The 22179-nt window shown below is 39.3% G+C and overlaps 1 protein-coding gene and 1 long non-coding RNA gene across 2 annotated transcripts; one reads left to right on the top strand and one right to left on the bottom strand.

Annotated features, from left to right (window-relative positions):
* The first annotated feature begins 1226 nt into the window (after nucleotides 1-1226).
* Nucleotides 1227-7141, top strand: LOC132149604 (uncharacterized). Its single transcript, XR_009435041.1, has 2 exons — nucleotides 1227-1571; nucleotides 6740-7141. It is a non-coding gene; the product is annotated as an uncharacterized LOC132149604 (long non-coding RNA).
* LOC132149589 (cytochrome P450 2K1-like) lies at nucleotides 3206-22170 on the bottom strand. Its single transcript, XM_059558967.1, has 9 exons — nucleotides 21930-22170; nucleotides 21684-21846; nucleotides 15199-15348; nucleotides 14951-15111; nucleotides 4946-5125; nucleotides 4700-4841; nucleotides 4426-4610; nucleotides 4190-4331; nucleotides 3206-3848 (listed from the first exon to the last, which is right to left on the bottom strand). The coding sequence occupies exons 1-9, from the start codon at nucleotides 22131-22133 to the stop codon at nucleotides 3661-3663; spliced, it is 1515 nt and encodes a 504-aa protein (XP_059414950.1). The 5' UTR covers nucleotides 22134-22170; the 3' UTR covers nucleotides 3206-3660.
* Between the last annotated feature and the right edge of the window lie 9 nt (nucleotides 22171-22179).

Genomic DNA, 22179 nt, shown 5'->3' with positions numbered 1-22179 from the left:
ATCATAAGATTGTCCTGGTGAAAGTATGAGTCCTTCTTGCCTGATTGCTGTCAAATGCAATCCACAAAATGCATATTTATTTACCAAATGAATATATGATTATTACAGTAAAGGGGATCATCAAAAATGTTGTGGAGCAAAACTTACATACCTCATCGCTTTGTTTGCGGATGAGAAAGGATTCAACAAATCCTCTGCTGTCATGTGGATTCAGAGTCTCCAGAAGTCCATTGATCAACTTAGTCATATGTTGTCTACTTTGCACAATTTTTTTTTAGAATAATCCTTTTTTGTTTTAGGATTGGACCCAACCACAGAAATATATTATAAATCTAGAAATGCAATTCAGAGGCACAAGAAAGTCTGAATGACAGATATTCTATAGAGATGCATTTTGTTCCTTTACTACATTCCATAGCATAATGGTTGAAACCACCAACATGGGTCATTCCATTTCATTTAGCAATATCAAGACCATTGGTATATGTGCTCTTTCTGAAGGACTGGACAATTTCTTCAGGAGCAATGCTTTCTCTACATGACTTGGTTTCTTATTATAACGAGGGACTGCACAGTGTACTTGATACACTTGCACCCTTAAAACACACACTGTTTATTTTACTCATTCTGCACCTTGGTTAACACCAGAACTAAGACAACTTAAAACTAAGGGGTGTCGCTTGGAATGCTTATACATTAAAACTGGACTTAATGTTCATAAAGATACTGAATGTACACAGATCATATGATCTCTTACAAGAATGCTCTTTTAAAAACGAAATCTTGTTACTACTATAATATAATTGGATTAGATTAAGGGAATACAAGGTCCTGTAAATAATATCTTACGGCCTTCTTAAACCCTTCCTTTGCATCTACACTCACCTAAAGGATTATTAGGAACAACATACTAATTTTGTGTTTGACCCCCTTTCGTTTTCAGATATGCCTTAATTCTACGTGGCATTGGAAATTTGGCCCATATTGATAGGCTAGCATCTCGCAATTGATGGAGATTTGTGGGATGCACATTCAGGGCACGAAGCTCACATTCCACCACATCCCAAAGATGCCCTATTGAACTACAGTGAAATCATTGTCATGTTCAAGAAACCAATTTGAAATGATTCGAGCTTTGTGACAAGGTGCATTATCCTGCTGGAAGGATAGCAGACTGATTCAAGCTCTTCTATCAGCTTGAATCAGTCGGCCCATTCTCCTCTGACCTCTAGCATCAACAAGGCATTTTCGCCCACAGGACTGCTGCATTCTGGATGTTTTTCCCTTTTCACACCATTCTTTGTAAACCCTAGAAATGGTTGTGCATGAAAATACCAGTAACTGAGCAGATTGTGAAATACTCAGACCGGCCCGTCTGGCACCAACAACCATGCCACGCTCAAAATTGCTTAAATCACCTTTCTTTCCCATTCTGACATTCAGTTTGGAGTTCAGGAGATTGTCTTGACCAGGACCATACCCCTAAATGCATAGAAGCAACTGCCATGTGATTGGTTGATTAGATAATTGCATTAATGAGAAATTGAACAGGTGTTCCTAATAATCTTTTAGTTGAGTGTATATTCTAGTTATCTATGTGATAATTTAATGACCTTTAATACTAAAATTGAAAATATTCAACAATACTTGATGTTAAAAGAGTTATTAATCATAATACAACACACACACACACACACACACACACACACACATACAAAAACACACACAAACTTTGACATGTTCTAACTCAATCAATATTAAAGATATCAAGGTTTATTTTCATAGAATGTTCTTTACATTATGTATGATGATGTATGTGGTTTTCAAAGAGAGGGTCACAAATTATTCATAATTTATTGATTCAGCCTAATTCTTCTTTTCTTTCTCCCGTAAATCAACCTATCTAAAAAAAATATACTACTTATATACATTTGGAAGGTCTTCCAGGTTTATGGAACTGCACATGCCACATACCACATATTTTTGACTCAAGACCTTGATTAATAACAGCACAAAGCATGCACTGTTTCAAAGCCAATAACCCCATGATAAAATGTATTTGTATGTTTTTCACGTTTAAGTGTCTAGTTCATTTTTGTATTGAATTGAATGAAAATATTTAGTTTTTCAGTAGTCATACACATTAAAGGCCATAAAGAATGACCTATCCCGGCAAAAGATTTGCGGTAACAAAAGCCTCCTCACAGTTTACTAGTCACAATGATTTCAGGAGAGTTTAGGATAAATCAAATATAACAATTTATATTTAATCAGGTAAAATTGTATCATGGCAATTACATAAGTAAACATTTAGAAGCCAATTTACAAAGGATAGTGCATTTGTGAATCACATTGTAACCATGTGGCATCCTTGCTCCTGCACATAGACACTGTAGCCATATGGGGAACGACCAAGTGATCCATGCAGCAGACAAACAAATTTAACAGTCACACATGTAACAGTTATCCTAATGTAAGACACATGGTCTAAAATGCATAGCAAAGCACTCTGGCTAGTTTAGTTTATTTTCTAAAAAAAACCTATGTGTGCAGGCAGTAGCACAAAGCACTAAACAGTGTGTTCTATGGGCACAATGTATTTAACACAATTACAATTTTTGATTAAATATTAGTATACCTGACTTCAGCAAGATACATACTATGGAGCATACTATACTATGAAATACACTCCACAAATACACTTCCCTTAAATACTCAGACCAAACAACAAAGAAATCTTCAAATCAGTTGTAAAAACATAAAATAAATTTTGGTTCTTTAGGTTCCCGTGATCACATCAGGGTCACACATGGCTGGAGATAAATATTCTCACAGACCCCTAAAGGGGAACACACACCCTTCTCAGCAGAACACCATTCTACAAAAGTTTTGAGTTCTTGGCATTTCTCTGTCAACTTTTAGTGACCCGGACCATGTACCCAGGGGGGAAGGATGGGTGAAGGGACCAAATTGCAAATGTTCTTTCTTCTAGATCTTCATATCTGATCAAATCATTGCGAGAGTACCTGGGCCCTTTGTTTTGTGATATGGCATTTGCATTGCGAGAGTTCCTGAGTGTTTGGCTTCATAAAGAATCAATTTTGTGAGGAAATAATTTCATTCCTTTCAACAGAAAAAAAAAATCCATGCTCATTGTTCATTATCTTGAAAATAGGAGCTATATATCAGTCACTAAACTCCTATGCAGTTTATCCAACTAGACCAAAAAACTTTGCTACTTTGTTTCTTAAAAAAAAATTAACTACTGTAGCTTTCTAATATTTTTGTATTCTATCCATTTTCATTTCTTCTCAGTTATTATACAATTAACAAAATCAAAAAAGACCTCTAACATGAGCTTGCTCTATTCTTTTTCTATTTTATCTGTTTTCTTTTTATTTATTATATTTAAAAACCCCTTGCTATGTGTACTGTGTTAAGGTACTGTAACTGAGACTTTTTATAGCACTTGTATATCATTGCTCTTTTTGTAGATTCGGATTGCTTTCAATGTCCTCATGTGTAAGTCACTTTGGATAAAACCGTCTGCTATGACTAAATGTAATATAAATGTAATGTGATGACGTAAAACAACAATCACCCAAATCCTTCTAAATAGAGGTGAGAAGGTGTCTGTTTTTTTTCTGATATTTTCTTCATTCAGGAGCGTCTGATCACACACAGCTTGTGTGGAGATGGATTCAAAGTCAACCCGACTACTCCTTTGAGATCCAGCTCATCTCCAGACACTCCAGGTGGAGTTGTGAAGCGGTAGCTCTGAAGGAGGGAAGTGAAGAACAGGAAGAGCTCCATCCTGGCCAAACTCTCTCCAAGACACATCCTGCGGCCTGAGAAAGAGAGAGTGGCTGAATTTTGAATGGCTGATTTTGAAGTTTTAACTTTTTTTCTTAACACGATCTTTGTGTGTGTGTGAGAGAGAGTATGTGTGTGTGTGTGTGTGTCCGCGCACACGCATGTGTAGATTTTACATGTATAGAAGGCCATTTTAAAAAAAAAAGAAAAAAAAGGTAAATCATAATTATGAGATAATCCATTATTATAACATAAAATTGCATTTTCTTTCTTTTAACTAAATTCCTTTAAATAAAAAAGACCATAACTATCAAATACTGCTTTGACCTACCTAATGTCGACATTGTTAGGGCCTTGAGCTGAAATTTCACAGTACCTGCAGAAAAGGGCATAAAAGCATCTCTCTTCACAAACTGGCCCTTCTCATCAAGGAAGTGTTCTGGGTAAAAGCTGTTTGGTTTTTCCCATTCGCTTGGATCCTTCAAAACAGATGTCAGCAGAGGTACTACAGTGGTGCCCTAAAAAATGGATAGAAAAGACCAAAACTTTAAATGTTCAAGATGCACATGGTATCTTCTCTTGGCTTTATATGTATTTATTCTTCTGACTGACCTCCTTGATGAAGTATCCATTTAAGGTAACATCACAGCTTGTCATATGAGGGAGATTCAAGGGTACTATGTTTGCCAGTCTCTGGGTTTCATGAATCACAGCATCTGTATATGGCAATTTCTTTCTGTCTTCCACCACTGGCTGACGTCCACCGATCACTCTGTCAATCTCCTCCTGAACTTGATCTGCACACAAATGAAAACATGTTTTGTTGCTTTTGACTCTTATTAAATTCAGCATTGAGGAGATACTCTTCATATGACTGTGTTTTTACCCTGTATATTAGGATATTTGGCCATAAACATCAAACCCCAGCGCAGAGTCGTTCCTGTGGTGTCAGTACCAGCAATAAACAGATCTGTCACAGACATCATAAGATTGTCCTGGTGAAAGTATGAGTCCTTCTTGCCTGATTGCTGTCAAATGCAATCCACAAAATGCTTATTTATTTACTAAATGAATTTCTGATTATTACAGTAAAGGGGATTATCAAAAATGTTGTGGAGCAAAAATTACATACCTCATCGCTTTGTTTGCGGATGAGAAAGGATTCGACAAATCCTCTGCTGTCATGGGGATTCAGAGTCTCCAGAAGTCCATTGATCAACTTAGTCATATGTTGTCTACTTTGCACAATATTTTTTACAATAATCCTTTTTTGTTTTAGGATTGGACCCAACCACGGAAATATATTATAAATCTAGAAATGCAATTCAGAGACACAAGAAAGACTGAATGACAAGATGTTCTATAGAGATGCACTTTGTTCCTTTACTACATTCCATAGCATAATGGTTGAAACCACCAACATGGGTCGTTCCATTTCATTTAGCAATATCAAGACCATTGGTCTATCTGCTCTTTCTGAAGGACTGGACAATTTCTTCAGGGGCAATGCTTTCTCTAGATGACTTGGTTTCTTATTATAACGAGGGACTGCACAGTGTACTTGATACACTTGCACCCTTAAAAACATGCACTGTTTATTTTACTCATTCTGCACCTTGGTTTACACCAGAACTAAGACAACTTAAAACTAAGGGGTGTCGCTTGCAATGCTTATACATTAAAACTGGTGGGATTTTAAAAATTTGTGGGATGCACATTCAGTGCACGAAGCTCCCGTTCCACCACATTCCAAAGATGCTCTATTGGGTTGAGATCTTGTGACTGTGGGGGCCATTTTAGTACAGTGAACTCATTGTCATGTTCAAGAAACCAATTTGAAATTATTCGAGCTTTGTGACATGGTGCATTATCCTGCTCGAAGTAGCCATCAGAGGATGGGTATATGGTGGTCATAAAGGAATGGACATGGTCAGAAACCATGCTCAGGTAGGCTTTAGCATTTAAACGATGCCCAATTGGCACTAAGGGGCCTAAAGTGTGGCAAGAAAACATACCCCACACCATTACACCACCACCAGACTGCACAGTGGTAACAAGGCATGATGGATCCATGTTCTCATTCTGTTTACGCCAAATTCTGACTCTACCATCTGAATGTCTCAACAGAAATCGAGAATCATCACACAAGGCAACATTTTTCCAGTCTTCAACTGTCCAATTTTGGTGAGCTCGTGTAAATTGTAGCCTCTTTTTCCTATTTGTAGTGGAGATGAGTGGTACCCGGTGGGGCCTTCTGCTGTTGTAGCCCATCCACCTCAAGGTTGTGCGTGTTGTGGCTTCACAAATGCTTTGCTGCATACCTCGGTTGTAATGAGTGGTTATTTCAGTCAAAGCTGCTCTTCTAAAGTCAACGTCACCTTTATTTATATAGTGCTTTAAACAAAATACATTGCGTCAAAGCAACTGAACAACATTCATTAGTAAAACAGTGTCAATAATGCAAAATGATAGAATGAATGAATAGTTAAAGGCAGTTCATCATTGGATTCAGTTATGTCATCTCTTCTATCAGCTTGAATCAGTCGGACCATTCTCCTCTGACCTCTAGCATCAACAAGGCATTTTCACCCACAGGACTGCTGCATACTGAATGTTTTTCCCATTTCACACCATTCTTTGTAAACCCTAGAAATGGTTGTGCGTGAAAATCCCAGTAACTGAGCAGATTGTGAAATACTCAGACCGGCCCGTCTGGCACCAACAACCGTGCCATGCTCAAAATTGCTTAAATCACCTTTCTTTCCCATTCTGACATTCAGTTTGGAGTTCAAGAGATTGTCTTGACCAGGACCACACCCCTAAATGCATTGAAGCAACTGCCATGTGATTGGTTGATTAGATAATTGCATTAATGAGAAATTGAACAGGTGTTCTTAATAATCTTTTAGATGAGTGTATATTCTAGTGATCTATGTGATAATTTAATGACCTTTAATACTAAAAATGGAAATATTCAACAACAATTAATTTCTCAAAATAATGTGGTATCTGATCTGTCGTATTTATAGATTCTCTTTTGTCACTATTTTACAGTTTCAAAATTCCAACTGTTGATGAAATATCAGGTTTAATTAAACAATCTAAGTCTTTCACTTGTCAGTTAGATCCACTCCTCAGTCACCTGGTCAAAGCTTGTTTACTTTCTCTATCAGGTACAGTAGCTGATATTATACACTTGTGTCTCAACTCTGGTGTGGTTCCTTCATCTTTTAAGGTTGCAGTAATCAATCCAAGACTTAAGAAACCAGGAGCTGACACTATAATTTTGCTAATTTTTGCCCAATTTCCAATTTGCACTTTCACTCAATTTTTTTTATAAAAATATTAAAATTGTTGAATCTCAGGTTCATTCCCATCTTTTAAAAAATAGCCTGTTTGAAAAATTACAATCTGGTTTTCTGCTGTTTGCATAGTACAGAGACTGCTGTGGTAAAAGTTGCCAATGATCTGCTGATGTCAGCCAATTCTATACTTTTAACTATACTTATTCTACTAGATTTAACTACAGCCTTTGATACAATTTCTCATTAAGTTCTCTTAGTTAGACTAGTCTCTATACTGTAGGTATTACTGGTGTCCCTCTTAGTTGGTTCAGATCTTATCTCTCTGGGCAAACAATTTGGTCAACTTAAATTCTGATCATATGTTTCACCTGGTATAGCTGGTGTTCCTCGAGGCTATGTTTTGTGCCCTCTTGTATTTATTATTTAATTACTACCCCCTTGGTAACATTTTTAGGAAATATGGCATCAGTTTTCATTGATATGCTGACGACACCCAGCTTTATGTATCTTCTAAGCCAAATTCTACCCTTCTTTCCAAGTTTTCGCATAACTTTCTCAAGCTGAATATTGACAAAACAGAAGTTATCCTTGTTGGTACCAAATTTAATTTGTAAGAAACAAACAGTTTTTCACTTTGTTGAGAACTCTATAATCTCACCATCTACTTAGGTTAAAAGTCTGGCTGTGGTCCTTGATAGAACGTTATCTTTTGAAAAGCATGTGAACAATATTACCTGGTCTGCATATCTCCATTTATGAAACATCAGCCACCTTCGTCTATTTCTCAAAACAATTTCCACAGCTATTCTTCTACACGCTCTAGTTACCTCGTGCATTGATTACTGTCGCTCTTCGCTTTGGCCTACCCTACAAACTCCTTCACAAACTTCAATTGGTCCATAATTCTGCTGCCTGTATAATTACCTCCTCCATCGAGCATATCACTCCAGTTCTCTACAATCTTCACTGGCTTCCTGTTAAATATTTAGTAGATTAAGATTTAAGATTTTTCTTATAATTTTTAAAGCTCTTCAGAATTTTGCACCACAATATCTCTCTGATATATTTCAGATATGCTCACTGAATATAAGCCTAACAGACCACTCAGATCATTAGGATCGAGTCAGTTAGAAATACCAAGGGTTCACACAAAACAAGGGGAGTCTGCCTTTAGTTACTATGCCGCCCGCAGTTGGAATCAGCTTCCAGAAGAGATCAGATGTGCTAAAACACTAGTCACATTTAAATCTAGACTTAAAACTCATCTGTTTAGCTGTGCATTTATTGAATGAGCACTGTGCAATGTCCGAACTTATTGCACTATATTTTCACTGTTTTTTTATTTTATTTTATGTAAAATCATTTTCTAACGGTTTTAAAATCATTTTAAATAAGTAATTTTTTTAATAATTATAAAAGTTTTAATATGTAAAGCAATTTGAATTACCATTGTGTACGAAATGTGCTATATAAATAAACTTGCCTTGATTTTCTTCATGTTTACATCCCAATAAATACTCTCAGATCTTCTTCATTATATATATATATATATATATATTTATTAGGGGTGTAACAGTACTCAAAAAAAATCACGGTTCGGTACGTACCTCGGTTTCAAAGTCACGGGTCAGTTCATTTTCGGTACAGTAAGGGAACGAAATGCAAACATTAAACTGCAGGTTGTTTATTACTATAAACTTTTTTTAACAATTTGTTTACACTTTTTTTTTTTATACTTTTTAATAAAGTATCCAATCCCAGCTTGTAGGCCTGCTCATATTTAACAAATATATATATTTAACTTTTCCAAAGTGTAAAGTGCAGCATCAACCGTTTAAGTTTTTAGACTTGCTCAGATTTCGTTATTGCGTTGGACCGATAGGAATTAAGAGCGTAATTCTGATTTCTGATTTAGAATTCTCAGATTTTCTTTGATTGTAAATTTAATGTCAATATTTTTTGTTTGTTGTCTTTATTCTATTATCTTCACTCATCTGTATGGTGTCCTTGAGTGCTCTGAAAGGCACCTTGAAATAAAAATTATTATTATTATTATTATTATTATTATTATTATTATTATTATTTTCATCATCATACTTTACATGTTGTACTTTTAAATCACACTACATTTAATAAAAAACATTGTTTCTTGTTATTTGAAACTGAAGAAAACAAGACCCACTCTGCGATGTCTCCATGAACAAGCTTATTCTTTCAAAGAACCTGTTTAGTATGCTCACAATTTCCAGTTCATTCACTAATCAAACTTTCACTTGCAGCTGTTCTCAAGTCAATCACCTTTTGATTCAGTGATCCAATCAAAGCGATCCAGTAAGCATTTCGCTTAACTGTTCAAGCCTGAAATTTTTGGGAGAATATCCGAATATCCACTACCCTGTGTCAGCCATGATACACGGATACATTTTCCATATGTATTTGCACTTTTGTTTTTTGAAAAAAAACAGCAGATCCATGCAGCGTGGCTCACACAGAAAACGTACACTAGCATTCAGCAGAAATTCTCCAAAATGGCGCTACGTTGACGCAGAGAGACACAGAGGAGAGGTTTATTATTTTGTTTTCTTTGTGTACAAAAAGTATTCTTGTCACTTCATAATGTTTTTTAATTTACTTGGCAGTCAGTTGTAAAGTCACGAGCCTCCCGGTTTTCATTTAAAATATCCTAAATTGTGTTCTGAAAACAAACAAAGCTTTTACAGGTTTGGAACGACTTAGGGGTAAGTGATTAACGACAAATTTTTCATTTTGGGGTTGAGAATCCCTTTAAACCCATTTTCACGAGTTCACCCTTACATCTAATCTGAAGGCGAATAGTAGGCATATTTTGGCATGCTGTCCTGGGGGAGGGGTCCGGGCCCGGAGCATAGCCGGAACCCAAATAACTCCCCCTATCCCTAATTTGGGGTAAATAAATTAGAAGTGAGAAGTTGGGGTGGAGTAGGGATGCCGAAAAACTGTCGTGGGACAGGAGGTAGGAAGACTGGATATATATATACACGCTTGTGTGCTAGTTAAGATGATTAGCTAAACGAGATGCACCTGTGCCAAATTGGATGATTATCTGATCGTGCTGCTCCCGAACTTTGTTAATAAAACCACATTTCACGAGTTCACCCTTACATCTAATTTGAAGGCGAATAGTAGTCATGTTTTGGCGTGCTGTCCTGGGGGAGGGGTCCATGCCAGGAGCATAGGCCGAACCCAAATAACTCCCCAAAAGAAGCTTAAAGGCATAGGACAGCAGCCAGAGAGCTAAGTTTAGTTGCCCCCCAAAATATGCATGTTGGGAAGAAAAATGCAGAGTGACAGGAGAGCCCGTGCAGTGTTTGACGAGAGCTGCGGCTCGCAACGTCTTACCGGCAAGCCCTACGTGCCACTTATGAGAGGAGCACGATGCCATATATCAAAAAATGAGGGACTCTTGCTGCCTCCAAAGCGGCTCTATTCCCCCGGGAGGGAGATCCCTGTCCGCTATTGAGCATGCAACACAACTCAGACGGGGGAGTTCACCCTGCGACCGAAGGGAGCCGTGGTTCTGCTGCACCGGTAGGGGAGCCCCGTCCGATGCAAAATAGGCAAGAAGACGCGACTGATGGAGGGACTCTCACTGCATCCGAAGTGAGCTGCGGCTCTGCTGCACCGGAAGGGAGAGTCCCCCTTGCGACTGGATATGAGGCATGATTTTAAGCGTCGGATGGAGGGCTCTCACATCGACCAAAGGGGGCCATGTTCCTGCTGAAGGGAGAGCCCGGTCCGATCCTGAATGAGCAGAAAAAACGCGACATATGGAGGGACTCTCGCTGCGTCCAAAGGGAGCTGCGGCTCTGCTGCACCAGAGTCCCCCTTTTGACTGAATAAGAGGCGTGGTTTGATGCATCGGATGGAGGGTTCCCACTGCGACCGAAGGGAGCCAATGGCTTTGCTGCATCGGGAGGGAGATCCCCCGTCCACCGCCGAGCATGCATCATACTCAGAACGACAGACTGAAGAATGACCCTGCAACCGAAGGGACCCGATGGGTCTGCTGCACCGGGAGGGGAGCCCCGTCCGATGCGGAGTAGGCAAGAAAATGTGACTGATGTAGGGACTCTCGCAAGTCCAAAGGGAGCTGCGGCTCTGCTGCACCAGAAGGGAGAGTCCCCCTTGCGACTGTATACAAGGCGTAATTTGATGCATCGGATGGAGGGCTGTCACAACGACCGAAGGGGGCCTGTGGCTCTGCTGCACCAGGAGGGAGAACCCTGTCCGCCACTGAGCGCGCAGCACAACTCAATGACAGACGAAAGGCTCACACTGCGACCGAAGGGAGCCTCTGCCCTGCTGCACCGGAAGGGAGAGCCCTGATAAAGAGAACGTCGTGGCATGTGTCCATTGCAAGATAGAGCTGGCATACCACGACTAGGGCCCTATGATTTCCATGATGCAGAAAACGTGGATGGAATCGCGGAATCCAGTCATAAAAACTGAATTTACAGTTTAACGCGGAATGGCACGGAATTTGCCAATTTTTTGAATGAATTAATCAAAATAGGTCATTGCACTTACATCAAATCACGATATGGACTAATATCTGTAAATATTAATCTGGAACTGTCTATTTAAATGTAAATCCTGCATGTTCTGTGTGTCTCTGTTAATGAATGGAGCAGAAGAAGCGCGCGTGACGCTCGCGGTAATTTCTGCATCTGCTGTCTCACTAAATAAGGACTTGAACACATGAACAACATCTCCAGAACTGCTGACAGTCACTTCATGAGCATTTGACCATTTGATTTAAGTAAAACTAGCGTCACATCACATACACAGAACTGAAAAGGTACGTCAACCCATCGAAATATAAGTCCGGTGTCCTGACATTTTATCCTACCCGTCAGTTTACTGCGCATGCCTACATCAATATCGCGTCAATATAATTAAGCAAAAACACATTTTATCATATTTCTCGATTAATCAATGGAATTTTTGGTAGAATACTCGATTACTAAAATTTTTAACCAAAGTCGTTGATGAAGAGAGGGTCAAGCGCAAATTTAGATTGAGCGTTCCGGAGTTGGACATAAAAGCGAGCCTGATGAGGTTGAATTGGAGAATGGACATAAATTTTTTTTTTTGAGGCTGGTAGATAAGGAGTTTGAGTGAAATGGGATGGGCTGGCGTTAGAGGGGTTGGCTGAAGAGGGTTCGGTTAGTTTTTTTTAATATATAATCGGTCTGACCACTAATAGGTCTTGGTACCCTCTGCCTTCTGGCAAATCTGGAGCTGGAGGCCACTGAACAGGAAAATGGTTAGTAGCATGAGGGAGCAGAAGAGTTGAGGGCGCGTTTACGAATGGAAGCGGCCTCACGTTTGCTTCAGCTGCTGTAGCTGTGGGTCATGGGAAGGGGCTGGTGTGTGTGATGTCTTGAAGAACCTGTGTAGCCTGCATTGCTAGAAGAGGCAGCATTATGCTAATGGCTGCTACATGAGCTACATGAGCTGAAGGAAGCTGAAAAGAAAAGGGTGTTAGAAGTAACAGGATGAAAATACTGGGATGTGCAGGCCCGTGTTTCAAGTAAAAGTAGCTTCGTGCTTGCTTCGGCTGCTGTAGTTGTTGGCTGATTTGACAATTGCTCAACCTTGTCTGAATTGATAGGATCCTGTTGGAAAAGCATCTTTTCCTCTCGTTTTGGCCTTCAGACCTTGGTAAACGGCCTCCAGAGCAGATAAATTTGGGATGCTGTTTTCCTGTTGTATGTAGTATGGACTGTGGAAACAGAGGCTTTTGAAACGATGTAGCATGTTTAGTTTTGTTAACCATTGTACCAATAGACATGTCTATAGCAGTAACGTGAATTGCAGTAATGTGATATTCAAATTCAAGCGGTTTCTAAAGATATTTACTTTGCATGCTTTTCACATTACAGTCCTAAAAAGACAATAGAACATTTACTTACACTTGCTGTCCTGCGGCAAAACACGAGGGTAGTTGGGTTCTTAGAAAAATTCTGAGTAATCATGCCAGTAAATGGTGAAATATGTCCCTAAATAATTGATCCTGCCAGAATAATTGCATGAAACTTATGTCTGTATCATCTCAGTGAGGTTTAAACATGCACAGTAAAGCAAATGTAATGTCTTTAGACATTTCAGTGTGGATGACAACTCTGGAAAAATGCCTTTGCTTCGTGGTTAAAAAGTGGCATCGTCACCTGACAGAGTTAAGTCATAACGTCGTTTAACAAACTTTAGCGTCTTCATAATCGCATTCTATATATAAAGTCTATTTAAATTGTTCAGATGAGCAAAACACGAGGTTTTCTTGCATAATTAGCATTTTAATTGTTTGGTCAGACAGTTCATATATTGGTCTATATATTCACGTTCATAAATCGGGGATTAAACGTGGAATTATGTTTTGTATGCTAAATATGTAAACAAGCATATGTGCACTGTACCTATAACTGCGCTTAGCATTTTGCAAGATTGACATGTGTACCGGTTTAGTCCTTTCATTAACGAATGAGAGCTCTTGATCTCTTTCAGACTCATATGAAACTCGCTCAGTGTGGATGACAACTCTGGAAAACTCTTCATTAATGAGAGTAAACCAAGAACGATCCGTTCACCTAAAAGATTCGTAAAAAAAAAACCTGATTCTTTCAAGAACGACACATCACTACAACGCACGGTCTTCGCCGCTAGTGGAGGCAGCATCGAACTGTGCCACGGCCGAAAAAGCGAGAGAGGCTTGCTGCGGTGAGAACTGGGGCTCGGCTCGGGCTGGTTGAAAGCCTGCTGCTGGTGCGATCCAGCATTATAAGAGAGCCCGGTCCTGGTGGGACAATAGTGTTGTCGAATGAGGCGAGCTCGGGGATTTGCACGATCTTTTGGCCACAACGTGTGGCTTGGCGAGAAGAGCAGCTGACACTTGTTGGTGTTCAGCGGTCGTATTTGGCGGGGTAGGAGTGATCATGGGTCCAGCAAAAAGCGGCAGATCTGAAAAATCCCCAGTATAGAGATCTTCGTTGGAAGGAAAATTGGGCCTGTGATAAGATGACAGAAAGAGCGAACCGAATGCTGACAAACCGTCCATGCCGAAATATTGACGTCCGAAAAACTGTCGTGGGACAGGAGGTAGAAAGATTGGATATATATACACGCTTGTGTGCTAGTTAAGATGATTAGCTAAACGAGATGCACCTGTGCCAAATTGGATGATTATCTGATTGTGCTCCTCCCGAACTTTGTTAATAAAACCACATTGATGGGATCTGTATGACACTGACTGTTTGCTATGGACTTAAAACCTTAAATAAATCACTAATTATTGCATGCATCTTCTCAGCTGCTGTAGATTCAAATTCTATAAAACTACTTTGCTTGCATAGTGTTCATGTAGCCTAGTGTTATGTCATTTTTATACTGTTTGTGACCACATATTTACACACATTTTTTTACCTCAATGGGGTATATTTTCCATTTATTGCATACTTGAATCATCAGTAAATTGATATTGAACTTGACTAAACTGACATTGTAATTTCAAGAGTTGTAATGGTGTATGACATGGTTTGGTAATGATTATTATTATTATTATTATTATATTTTGCTTATTTGTAGATCTGTACATAAACTTCTACACTAATCTTATTTACTTATTTTTGTGGAGTTATATTTTTTAAAGGCAATCTGTATTTTTACTCAAGTACAGTACTTGATTTGGGTACTTCATCTAACACTACAAAACAGGTCCACATTCATTATTAATAGATTTTTTAATTCCTAGTAGTTAACAAACTATAGACCAATGTCAGCATATAAAGCATACATACCATCATGGAAGTTGATCCAGCAAAGTAAACGTTCTCATTTGCACTGTCGACCATTTCAGTGAATCGAGGATCTGTATATTCAAATCTGTTGCCGTACACGATAGATGAGATGATGTTTGACATAGCATAGTTCACAGGCTGTGTCATGTCGAAGGGTTTCCCTGTGAAGAGGAAACAACAAACTGTCTCTCAATGGATCTTATGAACTAAGAACATGATTGCATGTGTGTACGTGTCTCAGCTTGTACCTTCAAACTTATCAAACTCTCCTTCGAGATACTGAATTTCCTCTATGATTTTCACTTCACTTCCTCTCTTGCCCATCCCAAGGTCCCGTAGGTTGCTGAGAGCAAAGCATCGCATCTCTTTCCAGTTCTTTCCATTTGAAAATACGATCCCTGATCAACAACAAAAAAAACATCTCAAAATCCCAGTAACACTAGTAGAGAATGCTTATGCAGTGAGTCAAACATACTGGCAAACAAAAATGTAAAAGAAAAGAAAATGTTCTGCCTACATATACTCACTGAAGACATGCACAATTTCAAGCCAAAATTTTTTATGCATTTTTGTTTTTTCATTGTTTAATTGGCTGTATCCCACTCACTTGTGTATGAATCCTTATAACAAACTCATATGTGTGCCAAATTTGTTTCATTTAATTAAGTGATGTTTTATTAACAAATTTTGGGAGGAGCACACGCAGATAATTAACACGGCCAATTCATTATCAGTAATCACATCTATCTATCCAATTACTGCAAGAGTAATAATAATAATAATAATTAATTAAAATACCTACCTTCATTATTCTAGTCTTTCAGTTTTCGGTTCGCTCCATTTGCCATCTTATCACAGACCCAATTTCCCATCCAACGAAGAGAACTATACCAAGGATTTTTTTCAGATCTGCCACAATTTGCCAGCCCCATGATCAATCCTAACCCACCAGATACTGCTGCCGAGCACCAGGCTTCGTCGCACCTGCATCTCTTCTCGACCAGCCACAAACTGTGGCCAACAGACCATGCAAAGCCACTAGCTCACTTCGCTCGTCAACACCATTATCCCGCACAAGATCCGGTTCTCCTCGAGCACTAGGTCACAGCACCAACAGGCCTTCAATGAGCCTGGGCCATGTCCCAGATCTGACCTTTCTTCCAGCCACAGCGCAGTTTGAGGCTGCCTCCGCTAGCGGCACAGGCCGTGTGTTGCAAAAGAATTAATTTTCAGGTAATGTCGCTCAATGCAGGTTTCCGCAGCTAAAGTTTGTTAAACAACGTTATGACCCAATTGTGTCGGATGTTCACATTTTAACCAAGAAGCAAAGGCGGCGTTTTTTTTCCCAAAGTTTATCATCCACACTGAAATGTCTGGAAGTATGACATTTGCTTTAATGTGCATATAAAAACCCCACTGAGATGATACAGACATAAGTTTCATGCAATTTTTCTGACAGGATCAATTCATTTATAGAAATATTTCACCATTTACTGGTGCGCTCACTCAGAATTTATCTAAAATGCAACTGCACTTGTGTGTTGCTGCAGGACAGCAATCGTGAGTAAAGGTTCTGTCATTTTTTTAGGACTGCAATATGACGAGAGTGCAAAGTAAATATCAGCATGAAAGTGAATAGCACAACTGCAAAATAAACGTTGGAAGAACATTGGTATAAACGTGTATTGGTACAATGCGTTACAAAACTAAACATGCTTCATCATTTTCACAGTCCATACTACAATGTAAAAACATCATTTATCCACTCTGGAGGGCGTCTAAAAAGGCTGAAAGTCCACAACGAAATGAAAAGATGCATTTTCAATGGAAACATATTAATGTAGACAAGGCTTGAGGAATTGCCAAATCTAGCAACAGACTGCTAATTCGGCAACACCGTTGGCTACCCAGGAATTTTTAGCTTGTCCTGTTATATGTCACTAACCCTTCGACTTTCCCACGGCCTACAGCTAAAGCAGCCAAAGCAAGCATGAAGCTGCTTCTACTTGCAACACAGACCCATATATCCCTGTATTTCCATCCTGTTATTTCTAAAACCCTTTTTTCTTTCCAGTGGCCTCCAGCTCCCGTAGCAGACATTAGCATCAGGCTGCCTCTGCTAGCAGTGCAGGCTACACAGCCTCTTCAGGACATCACAAACCCCACCCCCCTTCCCACGGTCTACGGCTACAGCACCAGAAGCAAAAGGGAGGCTGCCTCCATTTGTAACATGTCTACATCTCTTCCACTCCCTCATGCTACTAATAACCATTTCTTTGTTCAGTGGCCTGCAGCTCCCGTAGCAAATACTAGCATGAGGCTGGCTCTGTTATGCCTCCATAAAGCTGTTTACGCTTGCAACACAGGCCCTCACATCTCAGATTTTCGTCCTGCTACTTCTTACCCCTATTTTCCTTTTAAGTGGCCTCCAGGTCCTGTAGCAGATCCTGTAGCATGAGCATGCCTCTGCTAGTGGCACAGACCCATCCACGTCCCTTTTCCTACCAACCCCTTACCCTAACCAAGGCGTGCAGCCCCACAGTCCAACCCTAGCATGAGGCTGCAACTGCTAATGGTGCAGGCATCTACACCATTCCCGCCATTCACGCTCTCTCTCACCCCCCCCCCCCCCTTTTCTTCAGCGCTCCCTTCCTGAGCCATCCCAAGCTTAACACTCCTCCACAAGTGGTTCCAGAAGCTATGTTTCCTCCTCCTTGCATGATCGCCCTTCCTTCTCTCCATCTTCCGCCACACCCCTACCCATCCCTCCGAACAATCTCGCCTTGGAACCACCCCCCGTATTAAGCAACATCAGGACAAAGATTTTGTCAGAAGTCAGATGCCTTCAAGACTTACGTGCAAGTCAGAATGATTACATATCAAAGAAGCTCACCGATCCCTCATCTGCCAACCCATTTAACGCCAGTCCAACCCGGTTCACACAAACTCCTGACCCACCATAGCAAGTCCCCTTTATCATCCCCTAATCCATCTATAATTACCTATCCCCACTCCAGCCATCCCAGCAGCATCCCACTCCCACAGGAGCCTTAACTAATTCCCACACTGCTGCAGCAGTGCCTGCTCCAATAGGAGCTCTTCCATATCTCCCCATTGCCGTAGCAGTACCCGCTCCCGCAGGAGCCTTTCCTCTATTTCCCTACAGCCACAGCAGTGTCTGCTCCCACATGAGCCTTTTCTGTATTTGCCTACTGCCGCAGCAGTAGTTGCTCCCGCAGGAGCCTTGTTTGTATTTCTCTACTGCCGCAGCAGTGTCGGTTTCCGCAGAAGCCTCTACCTTAATTTCTTCACTGCTGCAGCAGTGTCCACTCCCACAGGAGCCTTTTCTGTATTTCTGTACTGCCACAGCTGTGTCTGTTGTGCAACTTCATATAACTAAAACTGTAAATTGTACTTCTTGTTACAAGTATGGTAGAACCATCACCTATACCACAAAAGATTGCTTTGTAAGTAATCTTCCTGATGTATCCCAATTCCTTAGCATATCCAAAACCTCAAAACAACTTGATGATGTAAAAGAAACTATGGATAAATATATGGAAGCATATGGGTAGCATTATTCAATTTGGAATGTAAGATGCAAAATGACAATGCAATATGTAAAATGACAATGCATTTCTGTATTTACATTTACATATTCCAATACATTTGTGCAACGATTGGTGCAAAATGAAAATGAAAATTAAATTACATAATTTTCATTTGCCATTTCATACACCAGTTTTAAAATGTAAAATGAATACTAATTTTAACGCTTTATAAGTTGCTACTGTGGAAAAACTGTGGCAAAATGATCATTTAAATGCTATTTTTCTTAAATGCATTAACACTCACAGTCAAGACACTTACGATTGCATTTTCATTCAAGGTCCCGCAATGAATGTAGCAAAATTCAATGTGCACATTGAAAATGCATTCCGAGCCGATCACGTCTCCGCCCCCTCCCGACACGTCAATCACTGCGTGAACAAGGCTGGGCTTGCAGAAGGTCAGAGACTCAAATCTCAATAAAAGGATTCAAGTGAAAGAACATGGACAAGACAGTTGGTCCATGTACGTTTTGATCATTTCGGTTTATGGCTTCAATATTTCATTCGCACTTGTGGGTGGAGCTGAAACGCTGCTTTCATCTGATTGGTCGAATCGCTCAACCTTCAGCTCGGTCTTTTCATTCTTTCAGGCAGAATAAGAGTCAGTGCGAGTGAAGCACTGTTATGTCTGAAACTACACTCACTGTTAATTAGCATAATATTTTAATCAGATGTAGCTGGGCACATAATTCGTGCTGCTGCGACTTGCAAGAGACCCCGTTAAATTATTTCTAGGTTGTATACTGTATTGTATAAATATTGTCCCACTGATAAAAACAGTGCAAATATTTCTGTCTCCTTGGATAACAGTGAAGTGGAAATAAATATAATTAAATTTTTGAAATAAAATTCGGAAGGTAAGTCTGGCCAGTTATACAGCAACACGAGTCAGACGAGTCTGAAGACCTGAGCTGAATTTGGTGAAACAGTTCTAGTCTGTGTCAATTACTCTCATAATAAATAATAATAATAATGTTACCCGTATTTTTCGGTATAAGTTGCATCAGTCCAAAAATACGTCATGACGAGGAAAAAAACATATAAGTCTCATTTATTCAGAACCAAGAGAAAACATTACTGTCTACAGCCGCGAGAGGGCGCTCTGGGGTAGGCTACAGGAGCACTGAGCAGCACAGAGCTAATTTTACTATTTTTATTTAGAAATGTAACTATATTAATTTTTACAATTAGTTATTAATGTCACACACACATATCTAGTGCCTTATGACTTAAAATATGAGAGTGGTAAATGTTACAGACATGGGACTGTTCAGTCTATTATTGATTTTTATTTCCACTTCACTTTTATCCAAAGGGAGAGAACTATTTGCACTGTATTTATCAGTGGGACAATATTCATGCAATACTACAACCTAGAAATAATTTCCAGGTCTCAGCAGCAAGAATTATGTGCCCAGCTACATCTGGTTCAAATATCATGCTAATTAACAGTGAGTGTAGTTTCAGACATAACAGTGCTTCACTCGCACTGACTCTTATTCTGCCTGAAAGAATGAAAAGACCGAGCTGAAGGTTGAGCGATTCGACCAATCAGATGAAAGCAGCGTTTCAGCTCCACCCACAAGTGCGAATGAAATATTGTAGCCATAAACCGAAATGATCAAAACGTACACGGACCAACTGTCTTGTCCATGTTCTCTCACTTGAATCCTCTTCTTGAGATTTGAGTCTCTTGATCTTCTGCAAGCCCCGCCTTGTTCACGCAGTGATTGACGTGTCGGGAGGGGGCGGACACGTGATCGGCTCGGAATGCATTTTCAATGTGCACATTGAATTTTGCTACATTCATTGCGGGACATTAAATGAAAATGCAATCGTAAGTGTCTTGACTGTAAGTGTAAAAGCATATATGAAAAATAGCATTTAAATGATCATTTTGCCACAGTTTTTGCTTGAACATGTTATACATATCTAATAATTTATGTAATACATTTTCATTTTAATTTTGCAATTTATAAAGCGTTACAATTAGTATTAATTTTACATATTAAAACTGGTGTATGAAATGGCAAATGAAAATTATGTAATTTAATTTTCATTTTCATTTTGCACCAAACGTTGCACAAATGTATTGGAAAATGTAAATGTAAATACAGAAATGCATTGTCATTTTACATATTGCATTGTCATTTTAAATATTACATCCCAAATTGAATAATGCTACTCATATGCTTCCATAGAAATAAAGCATCAACAGGTGTTGACATTTCCCAACAGCACAGCAGTAATGACTTTATGAACTACTTTATTTCTAAGATCAATACTTTTAGAGATAAAATTGTAACCATGCAGCCGTCAGTATTGTATTAGATAGCATGCTATAGATCCGCTGAGGAACAATTCCACTCAATATCTACTATAGGTGAGAAAGAATTGTATAAACCTGTTAGATCATCTAAACCAACAACATGTATGTTAGACCCTATTTCATCTAAGCCACTAAAATAAATGCTTTTAGAAGTACAAATTTCTTTTTTTTTTGCCTGTGAGATACGATGAAAATGAATAATTCAATTCACCTGTGATATTATAACAGAGAAAAGAATTAAACTTGCATTGAGTCTGAAGTATGCAGATGTCTTTTTGGCAGGAGATGTTGGCATGGTGAATCATAATATCGGAGCTCCATCGATCATGGCTCTTCTTAGTTATGGGGCATGCGGTAAACTCAGAGTCAACCTACTCAGAGTTGACTGAACTTGCACAATTCAGCTGTTCTGAATCCAAAAATTCTGAATGTCCCATCTCAGAGTAAGTCAACTCAGAGTTCAAATTTTAACTAGTTACTAGTTTAACTAGTTGGTGGAAACTCCTTTTGAAAAGGGCCTACAGGACCATCAACAGGGAAACAACAAACAAGCGCTGAAACACAGTATATATATATATATATATATATATATATATATATATATATATATATATACTGAGCTGAACTAATGGATAACTATGGAAACTAACAAGCAGATGAGTGTCCATGGTAATAAATTAGCTGGGAAACATGAGGGGAACAAGGCAATAATGAAGACACAAGAAACAGACAGGGATTGTGACACATTTACAGTTTGCAGTTCATTTGAGACAGAAAAAAAGAAGCATCCTACCATTCTCGTCATTCATTATCCGGAAACTAGGTGCAATATCTCTGTCGCCAAACTCTTCAGCATGGTTCACAAGAGCTTCTTTGACTGTTTTGTATCCAACTAAGACCACCATTTTTTTAGGACCCAAAAACACTTGGAATATGTTCCCGTAGGTTTTGGAGAGCTGGAGGATGCAGACAAAGACATTTACAAACAAATCTCAAAAGGTTAGGCTGCTATTACTGTTTAAATGTGTCAAGTTCTTACCTCACAAAAGCTGTCAAAGGGTCTCGTGAGGTCAAGGTTCAGGAGGTTCCCAAACAGTGGCAGTGGTTTGGGTCCCGGTGGCTCTTTACCTTCTGTCTGAGATTTGGATCCAGAGGAAAGCAAATACAAACCCAGAAGCAACAGCAAAGCTCCCAGTAATGTACCTGTGCTGGAAAACTGCAGCAGTGACTCGACAACAGCCATTTTCTCTCTGAGGCACTCTCCTCAACTGATGCACTCGCACATTTAT

This window comes from Carassius carassius, chromosome 9 (genome assembly GCF_963082965.1).
Source record: "Carassius carassius chromosome 9, fCarCar2.1, whole genome shotgun sequence".
In the NCBI taxonomy this organism is placed as follows: Eukaryota; Metazoa; Chordata; class Actinopteri; order Cypriniformes; family Cyprinidae; genus Carassius; species Carassius carassius.
The sequence above is the reverse complement of the archived record's forward strand: the minus strand, read 5'-3'. Positions and strand labels throughout refer to the sequence as shown.

What these genes read in the sequence shown, in the direction of transcription:
- LOC132149589 (XM_059558967.1), bottom strand. Translation starts at nt 22,133, where the DNA reads ATGGCTGTTGTCGAGTCACTGCTGCAGTTTTCCAGCACAGGTACATTA. An exon ending in AGAGTTTGATAAGTTTGAAG is followed by an intron (nt 15,112 to 15,198) that starts GTACAAGCTGAG and finishes TCCTCTTCACAG; the next exon opens with GGAAACCCTTCGACATGACA. An exon ending in CAAATATCCTAATATACAGG is followed by an intron (nt 4,611 to 4,699) that starts GTAAAAACACAG and finishes ATTTGTGTGCAG; the next exon opens with ATCAAGTTCAGGAGGAGATT.